The sequence below is a fragment of the Loxodonta africana genome, chromosome 3 (genome assembly GCF_030014295.1).
Source record: "Loxodonta africana isolate mLoxAfr1 chromosome 3, mLoxAfr1.hap2, whole genome shotgun sequence".
In the NCBI taxonomy this organism is placed as follows: Eukaryota; Metazoa; Chordata; class Mammalia; order Proboscidea; family Elephantidae; genus Loxodonta; species Loxodonta africana.
The window spans coordinates 107,969,195-107,979,452 of NC_087344.1; the positions used below are offsets into that span (position 1 = coordinate 107,969,195).

General features: G+C 36.0%; 1 protein-coding gene across 1 annotated transcript in view; it reads right to left on the bottom strand.

Moving 5' to 3' along the window:
* LOC100654417 (uncharacterized protein C1orf141 homolog) overlaps positions 1-9,439 on the bottom strand; it is a 50,581-nt gene extending 41,142 nt beyond the window's left edge. Inside the window, exons 1-2 of the mRNA XM_064279958.1 lie at positions 9,169-9,439; positions 4,999-5,156 (exon numbers count right to left, since the gene is read on the bottom strand). Coding sequence (XP_064136028.1) covers positions 4,999-5,156; positions 9,169-9,243 — 233 coding nt within the window. The 5' untranslated portion in view covers positions 9,244-9,439. The remainder of the gene's footprint in view (positions 1-4,998; positions 5,157-9,168) is intronic.
* Positions 9,440-10,258: the final 819 nt, after the last annotated feature.

Sequence of the window (10,258 nt, forward strand, 5' to 3'; positions counted from 1 at the left end):
AGAAGCGTGAAGTTACCTGAAAGTCTATAGTCCAGGTGGTGGCTGATATGATGCAAGGCTTAGGCTATGCTGAGAACTACATGAATGAGATCTGGTGTCTTGGCTCGGTGTAGGAGTGAGTTTTTTGAGCACTAGCATAGGTTGGTATTCTGACTTAAGTTATAAGTAACATAATTTATAAGAGCAGGAGCTGCATCTCAAGATTTAGAGGAATTTAATGTATACAATGTAACCAACAGATCATTTCTGATTCCAGGACAGAAACTTTCTGCCCTATGCTCTGTTTTAAAAGCAATCTTTCTGGTGTGGATACAAAAGGTCCAACTGCAAGATGGGGTGCTTCCTGGAGGAGACAGGTTATGGACATACTATGAGCTGAAGCAAAGGGCCAGGGTTGCAGAGGAGCCCTCGTAATTTTTAACTACCTCCTTTACTACTTCAGAAACCCTAGTAGTGTAGTGGTTAAGTGCTACGGCTGCTAACCAACAGGTCGGCAGTTCAAATCTGCAAGGCGCTCCTTGGAAACTCTATGGGGCAGTTCTATTCTGTCCTATAGGGTCACTATGAGTTGGAATCAACTCGATGGGAGTGGGTTTGGTTTTACTACTTCATATTTCTAAAATGCAAATCTGAGTGCGTACTCCTCTTTAATGGCTCATCACTGCTGTAGGAGATTGCTCAGAGCTCTTTAATTGGCTTATTAGGCCTTTTGTTACCTAGCCTCTACTTACTGCTTTAGCGTCATTTCTTACCACTCACTCTCCAGCCTCTACTTCATACCCTGTCCAAGTCTAGCAACACTGATGTGCTTTTGGCTCCTCGGGTGACTTCTGCTGATCCCACATTAGGAATTGCTCTCTGGTGGTCTCTGGAACAACTGGTGTTTGCCTATTCACTTATCTGAACAATCCATTGAACTTTAATGGCAGAGATATATTTCACCACTGTGCAGTGGTTAAAGTGATCAACTGCTAACCAAAAGATCAGTGGTTCAAAACCACCAGCAGCTCCCAGGGAGAAAGATGTGGCAGTCTGCTTCTTCTATACAGATTTACAGCCTTGCATACCCCATGAGGTCTCTATGAGTTAGAATCGGCTTGACAGCAGTGGGTTTTTTTTTTTTTTTTGAATTTGTTACAGCTCCAGAATACAGCAGGCACTCAATAACTATTTGTAGAATAAAATCAATAAATGAAAATTATAGTAGTATATTATGATAGCAGAGCTATTGTTAACAAAGATAAACTGAAATTATCTGGAAGGATATTTGATTCAAACTTAATTAAGGGCCCTAGAAACAATGAAGAGTTGTTCCAGAATGAAATTTTTTTAAGTATGAGTAAAATCTATTATTATGTTAAACAGTAATTTAGATTCCACTTCTGGAAACAGAAGGCTAGGTGGTTTAGACTATCTTTCTAAGAACAGCTACTAAAGCTGGACAAAATATTAAAAACATTTGTTTGAAGATATCTAAGAAATGGAAGGGCCAAGAACTTGAGAAAAGGAAAACTCAAGAAATTTAGTCTGGTATTCGGGGCTGCATTTTTGTCAATTCCAAAACCAACTGCAGAGAGGCCAAAAAGCTGTGTTGCACTTTTGACAGATTTATGGGGCTGTAGAAACAAAATTGATATTCAGTTCCCATCAAAGAGGAAAAGTCTTAGTAAACCTTTCAGACCTTGTTTTGGAACCCCAGGTGGTTACACCATAGAAGTTAAAGCTGAACCTAAATAGATAAGCCCTCAAAGGAACAGAAGTCCAGTTTTGAATCATCTCAACCCAATCTACAATTGCTGCTTCCCCTAGCCTAGCTACTTGCCAAAACTGGCATAAATTCTCTCTGGAGAAGAAAATATCATCTACAGCTTCAAATTATATCTAGATTTTTTTCAAATGCAATGCTCAGTCCTCAATATCAGCCATGTGAGGAGATAAGATTATGTGCCCCCAAACCAAGGACAACAATAGACAATAGAAACAGACATATAGGGGATCAGTAGAATAGCTATGTTTAATAGGTTCAGAGAATTAAACAGTAATTACAACACATGTTTTATTCTTCATTTTTTCATAAATTAATTGGGATGCTGTCTTTTTAAATATGTTGTTGTTGTGTGCCAACTCATAGTGACTTTGTGTGACAGAGCTGAACTGCCCCAAAGGGCTTTCTAGGCTGCAGTTTTTACAGAAGCAGATCACCAAGTGTTTTCGCCCATGAAGCTGCTGATGGGTTTGAACTGCCAACATTTCAGGTAGCAGCCAAGTGCTTCACTATTGTGCCACCAGGGCAGTGGCGTCACTAGAGAGGTACGGGGTGGGGGGGGGGCACCAGCTGACACTGTCAGAGGGGATGACACCAAAATTACTGTTTATAAATTTTCATGCAGTGTTTCAGCAGAAATTTATTACTTTTTATGAAAATATCCCTGTAGTTAGTTATAAGAACAAAAGCATTTTTCATAAGCCCAGCTTACATGTATCCGTATACCTACAGGGCTAAAACTCTATGTTAATTCACTTTTTGAACCTTCTAATGCTCTCTGGTCAGCGCTGTCATTATTACCCAATCATAGTGACACTTCAAATCACATGGTTTCATCTGCATGCTCTACAAGCACGCACTGTTGTTTTTGTTGCTGGTGTTTTTATAGTCTCTGATTTTGTCAAGTTTTCTGGCGTTTTAGCTACAATATTGTGGTAATTAGTATTTGTGAACCTGTATTAATAACTTTTTTGAAAATGAAGTAGTAATTAAAGGAAAAGAAGGAGTGATATATGGGAATTAACAATTTAAGAGTAACATTAGTACAAAAAAATTATACCTGCTCCTCACTTATCAATTATCTTATGATATTTTGCATTTATGACAATAGTAAAAAATCTACTACTTGACTGTTTTGTGCATTAATGATGTATGTCTGGCAGTAATGAATGCCAAGGTGCAAGGCAAGAGTAATGCTGGCTTTGATAGTTAAGGTTATGTGTCAACTTGGGTAGACCATGATTCTCAGTGGTTTGGCAGTTATGTAATGATGTAGTCATCCTCCATTTTGTAATCTGATGTGGTCATCCTCCATTTTTGCATAATGTCAATTTTCATATAATGACCTGGTCTTTGGAACCTAACAATGTCAATAAGTGAGGAGTGGGTGCACTAAGGATTCTGTATGGTCTGTATGGTCCGTGGGAGGGCTGACACCGTGAGTTATGGCACTGAGTGACACTAATCTTAGTGACACCACTGCACCGGGGGTTCCTTCTTTTTAACTATGGCAGGGAATTAATACATATTTTGTGATTATACATAGTTCTGTTTCATAGAAAAATTAAACAATATATGTTAAAACTATGAGTATTACCAGGAACCCTTTTAGTTGAAATCACCAGTACCTAAAGAACTTCGTTTTACTTTGAAGAATAGTACAAAACAGCTACCCAAAGACAGGTAGATGGTAGACAGGAGTCATCCTAGATGCAAAAATCATAGGCTAGATATGCTACTGCTTGGACTTATCTACACGTCCCAGACCTTTTTCCAGATTTCTTCAACCAAATTTTATTTCCTTTGGCCTAGGTTATACCCTGATTCTTGTTTAAATTCTTGAACTTTCCCTGTATTTTTTTTTTTTTGCTGATGTTGGCCCTCTGAATGCTAGACAATTCAAATTTACTTTTTCTTTGGAGACACACAACTCTTTGGTTTTACAATTTAGACTCTGACTTTGCCTCTGGCCTCAAACTTTACCGTCAACCAGACTTACATTGTATGTAAAGAACGTTACTCAGCTGTTGATGGGTTATACTGTGACTAACACAGGTTCAATGGTGCCTTTATTAACTATTTAGGAAGTAGTCTTAAGGGGTAATAACAGCATCATCCTGAAAAATACTACCAATAAAACATATTATATATTGCCTTTAAATGCATCTAATGGGTTACTAAACCTATATTATACTGTTCCATAAGGGTATATATATATTTTCCCCTTCCCAGTGTAACAATGGGCTCAAGCATAGCAACAATTGTGAAGATGGTGCAGGACCAGGCAGTGTTCTGTTCTGCTGTGCGTAGGGTCGCTATGAATTGGAACCGACTCGACGGCACCTAACAACAACGACAACATTCCCAACTTTCATTTAATGCAATTTTTCCTGGGTATTATTTTAAACTTCCACTTTAATATGGATAGCTCTCTAAATGATTTTGAAGTAGAGTTATTGCTGTATCTATCTAAATAAAAAACAAAGTAGTAAAGCTTGTGATAAAACTAAATTATGCAAACCATTAATACTTATTTGTGCTAGAGACAAACCACTTTTTCTTAACATCTGACCCCACAATGGAAACAAATTCTGATATCCTGGTAAATCATAAATAAGAAAAGCCTGAGTAAGCTGTGTTTTGTGCCACAATCTGAATGCTTACAAGGAAAATGATATTATTAGCTACAGAATAAATAAGAATAGCTACTACCACCAAAGTCCAATTGATCTGAAATTGCTTTGACTCTACATCTTAGTGCTTCTTTTGGTTGAGTTCTCTATATTTCTGACGCCTGGGAAAATTATATAGCATACACATACACATGCACAATGACAGTAAAAGACCAAATGTGATGTATTCAGGCTATCCCTTATAAGTACACAGAGAAAATACATTACTTAATTTTCCAGGCAGACAGTTTTCTTAAACTATATCAGTTAAAGTTTGTAATAAAGCTTGATATTAATTTGGGGCAATATAGTAGACCTCACGAAAAGCCTTTTTAAAAAATTCAGAATTGTAATTACCATCTGTATTGGTGAAGTATTATAATAAATATGTTACAAACTACATGTACTCAGAATTCTAATCCAATCATTTTAACTCAAAACCATTATGAAATGTACCTTTATTTGACAAAGGTTACATTTAACATAGATTGCATCTAAAACAAATATCCAGTAATGCTTAAAAACTCCAAATTAAAAGTTTGAGGCAGTTATGATGGTTACCTTTCTTGTTTTTTAATGTTATATGATTTGTTTTCTGTGATTCTTGATACTGTTTTAAGTGTAGATTTAGCAATAGGCTGTTCAAATTCCGACTGAAAATCAAATGTCAGGGGACTGATCAAAGGTTTTTTCCTTCTTCCACTCTGAAGCCAGTTTATCTGCAACAAAGCAGAAGTATAACATGGTGAAAAGAAAAAAAAAAAAAATAGAGTATTTTACATCTAGGTAAAATCCTGACTGGAAAGGACAAAAATTAATCTCACTTTATTATATGCACACAGAGAATTTATGAGGATGGCTATAATGGAAGATTACTACAGACTTGAAATTGGAGGCCCTGAGCATCAGCTTTTTAGGCCATAGTTGTGTGACTGCAGCCCCTTTTTTTCTATCTATGGTTCCCTCTTAAAGCTAAAATTCAGAAGTGGGGGGGACCCAAATGGATTTGGGTCTTGGTCTTACTGTGTTCAAGAGACAGAAACCAGAGTTCAGGGAGGATAAGGCAGCTAGAACTTATAGGGCAAAGTACTTCAAAGGAGGCAGCCTCACAGAAAGAACTCCAGAGATTGGAAGTGGAACCCCCTTGAGTATTTGAATGGGTAATGATCTACACAGCTTGGAGTGAAACTCTTAAGAGCCTGGGAAAGAAACTATGGAAAGCAGTAGGCTGAAAAATTCCTGGGACTCACACAGGGCTGGAGATAAAGAGTTCCCTTTTACTCCAACTCAGGGATTCAAACTGGTTCAGTCCAACAAGATCTGCAGGTGATTCAGGTCTTGTTAAAATATAGATTCTGATTCAGTATATCTGGAGTGGAAATGCAAATTCTCCTCAGAGGTTTGAACCATAATGAGTTGGTTCAAAGCCCTGCTCCAACCAGAATGGAGAGACCTCATAAATCATAAGGCATTGGGGAGAGTACTCTGAAGGAAATCACCTTAAGTAGTCACGCTAGAGGCTTCTTTGGACCCACCCTAATAAAGCTTAACAGAAAGCCTCAGAAGGATCCAATTGCTTCAAAGAAGCTTAAATGCATTCCAGTACAAAGTCCAAAGCTCCTTAAGGAACACAACAAAATCTCACACCAAACAATGTAAAATCCCATCAGTCAACCAAAAATTACCAGCCATGCAAAAAATCAGGAAAATACAACTTATAATATGGAGAAAAAATAGAAACAGACACAGAAATGACCTAAATAATAGAATTAGTTGATACAAGGACATTAAGGCAGCTGTTAAACAAATATTATAAATAAGCCCATGGATAAAGGAAAATGTAATGAAGAAAGAAATGGAAGACTTAAAAAAAAAAATCTGTAGAGATGAAAAATATGCTTCAGTATGTTTATCAGCATAAAAAGTAACTAGCGTTTGCAGTCACACTCTTAGACATTTATCCCACAGAAATGAAAAGTTATGTTCACACAAGAACCTATAAATGAGTGTTCATTGCAATTTCATTTTTAATAGCAAAATGCTGAAAACAACCCAAATGTCTTTCAATGGGTGAGTGATTGAAACCCTGTACATCCATATAATGGAATACCACTCAGCAGTAAAAGGAATAAAGTATTGATTCATGCAAAAGCCTGGATGGACCCAAAACGCATTATGCTTAGTGGAAAAAGTCAAACTCAAAAGTTAACATATTGAATGATTCCACTTACATACCTTTCTCAAAATTGTAAAACTGTAGAAATGGAAAACAGTTCAGTGGTTGCCAGGGGACAGTGACAGGGGAATGGGATGGAGGTGTGGGGGGAATACAAAGAGATAACATGAGTGAGTTCTTTTGTGGTGATAGAACAGTGCTGTATCTTGATTGCAGTGGTGGCTACATGAATCTATTCATGGGATAAAATTGCATAGAACTACACACACACACACAAATGAATGCAAGTTAAAGAAAAATGATGAAGACTGAATAAGGTCTATAGTCTAGTTTACGTTAATGTACCACTGTTTTGATATTGTACTACAACTATGTAAGTTGTCACATTGGGAGAAGCTCGGTGAAGGGTACAGGGGATTCTGTACCATTTTTGCAAGTTCCTGTGAGTCTTTAACTATTTCAAAACAGAAAGTTTAAAAAAGATAAAGAAGTAATTAGCCAAGTGTCTTACATGTTATCTGTTATCTCCTTTTTTTGTCATTAAGGAATGGAAATCAAAAAAATCTACCTTCATATATGTATATCTTTATAAAAGAACAAAAGAATATGTGAATGGATAACCTCCAGCTGCTAACATTTGTTTGCCTCAGGGGAAAGGATTGGAGGGAAGAGGCCAAAGACTATTAATTAATTTTTCTTTATGCAACTCTCTATATTGTTTGACTTGTTTCTGAACATATGTTTTAATTTTATGATTTAAAATAAGGAAAGGTTTGAAAGATGATTATGTAAACTTTTAGAAGAATTTCCAGAGACTGTTCTGTCAGTAACATGTAAACTCTGAATTGTAACACAAAATGAAAAACTGCATGAAAAATGCTTTGCACAGAGGAAACATGCAGTAAAAATCAAACCAAAACCAAACCCACTACTGTCAAGTTGATTCCGACTCATAGCGACCCTATAGGACAGAGTAGAACTGCTCCACAGAGTTTCCAAGGAGCGCCTGGCGGATTCAAACTGCCGACCTCTTGGTTAGCAGCCATAGTACTTAACCAACTACGCCACCAGGTTTTCCATAAAAGGTAAGCTTTATTATGAATAATCCTAACTTAAAAATGTATATAGAAATGAATTTCACGACGAATTAAATATATTTGTCTCTTTATGTTTCCTAAAGTACATTACATTTCATTTTAAACAAAAAAAATTGAAAGAAAATAGATGAACTTTGGGCTATCTGAGTTTAATATGGTTTCTTTTATACATTGCCCCTGGTTTGCTACTTCAAAATTTTCAAAATTTCTAGCTATAATAGAATGAATTTATTCCATTTACCAGTATTCCTTTGGTTTATTTTCTGAATGAAAGGAGACAATTATGAAAGAAAAGAAAATCAAATTATTATTCAAGCATCAACATTTTAATTTTCAGGTTCAAAAAAAGTTCATTCGCCTAACAGTTCTTCTGTGTGATACTTTTCTTGATTTCCCAGACTCCATTGTTCCTTATATATACCTCATTTATTCACATGGTTATTTTGCAAGTCTTCGTACACTGTCATGGATTGAATTATGTTCCCCCAAAAATGTGTTTATCAACTTGGTTAGGCCATGATTTCCAGTATTCTGTGATTGTCTCCATTTTGTGATTGTAATTTTATGTTAAAGAAGATTAGGCTGGGATTGTAACACCCTTACTAGGTCACATCCCTAATCCAATATAAAGGGAGTTTCCCTAGGATGTGGCCTACACCAATTTTTTATCTTACAAGAGATAAAAGGAAAGGGAAGCAAGCACAGATTGGGGAGCTCATACCATCAAGAAAGCAGTGCTGGGAGCAGAGTGCATCCTTTGGCCAAGGAAGACTGATGCATCATAAGAACCTTCCTCCAGAGCCCACAGAGAGAGAAAGCCTTCGCCTGGAGCCGGAGCCCTGAATTTGGACTTTTAGCCTACTGGACTATGAGAAAATAAACTTCTCTTTGTTAAAGCCATCCGCTTGTGGTATTTTTGTTACAGCAGCACTAGGTGACTAAGACATACACCTCAAATTAAATTGCTTATATATGCCAAAAACATGGTTTTGAGGACTGTGTTCTTTATTAATACTGTTGTATTAACTTTTATGAGGTATTGCTTTTTAAATTTTTCTTTGATTAATTTCTACGAATTTTAATTATTCCTAATTTGGTAACTACACCAATTTTTTTTTCTTTTTAATAAATCAACTGGATAACTTTTTATATGTTTAATATAGTAGTAAGAACTACAGGAGCAGTCACATTTAATATTTAGCTGTTTAGGATTTTTTCCTTCTTAAGCAGTTTAGGTACATATCATAACCTTACACGGTGGCTATGTAGGAGTGATCATGCATATAAATTCTTCATAGCATCCACTTAGGTAGATGCCTCCACTAATGTAATTATTTTTTTATAAATTAGTTTATACTTTCATATGAATGCATCATTAACTAAAAAGTAAAAATAACTTTCATATTTGAAATGTTAATTTTTATGATTAAATTGAATTTTAGCTTTTACTATACAAACCTTTTCTCTCTGGGTCAAGATTATCTTTGCATGATTATCCAGGATATCTAACTTCTCTAAGATTTTTTCTGCCATTGTCAGTCAGTAAATTCCTGTTTAAAAAAGAAGAAACAGAAGAAATCTCCAAAACAATTCAAATGTAAACATATACCTGATTATTTCAGTGTAAGTTCAGAAGAGACCTACTCTTATGTTACTGTTTTAGCCAAATAATAGAATTTTACAACAGGAAAGAATTGCACAGAATTTCAAAAAAGGTCACATGATCAGAATTCCCACATGTGTGTGGAACCCAAGAATTTTTAAATTTATGATTAAAGTGACTTGGAGAAAGTTTAGGATTACCACATGAGAACCCGGTATGAGTCAAGCTTGAGGGTAGGGTGTGTAGCTTGACTTGTATCTGTTTTCTTTTGATCTTGATAAAATTTTAATGAACGTTAACTTGAAGAGCTCACATTTATATAATTAATTATATTAAAAATAAATTGCTCAGCGATCCAAGACTGTTAATACAGCACTTAGCAGGCAGTCAGTCACATAGAAGGAGCAGCAGCCAAGGTGGTTAAGTCCTACTGCCGTAATACATAGTTCGTATTTTCTAGTTAATTAATGTCGCTGGAGAGCTCATCTGGGGACAGGCAGTTTCTAATAGGTTCTGGGAGCTGTATGTTGGACATCAGGACCTGTTGGTCCAATTTATTTTTGCTGTCAGGTGAGAAAACTGAAGGCCACAAAGTACCTTAGTATTGTAATACAATATAGCTAGGGAAAGAGGGGGGACAAAAATCTAGCAATACTAATCCAAAGCTTCTCTTTTATTTATTTAAATTGGAGGAGATGACTATGCAGTCAATATATTTTTGCTGAATAAATTGATTGGGCTCCAGTGGCATTTAAGTATGAATGTCACATGGTTCATGGAAAGCATTTAGTTCATCAATATTTTTAATGAATATCAATGTAATCACTGAGGTCTTCAAAAAATTCTATATTTCTGCCACATCAGTATCACACAGAGACAATAATGCACGAAAAGGCAAGGATTCAGGACCCTAAAAAAAAAAATTCAAAAGCTCACATTATTTCG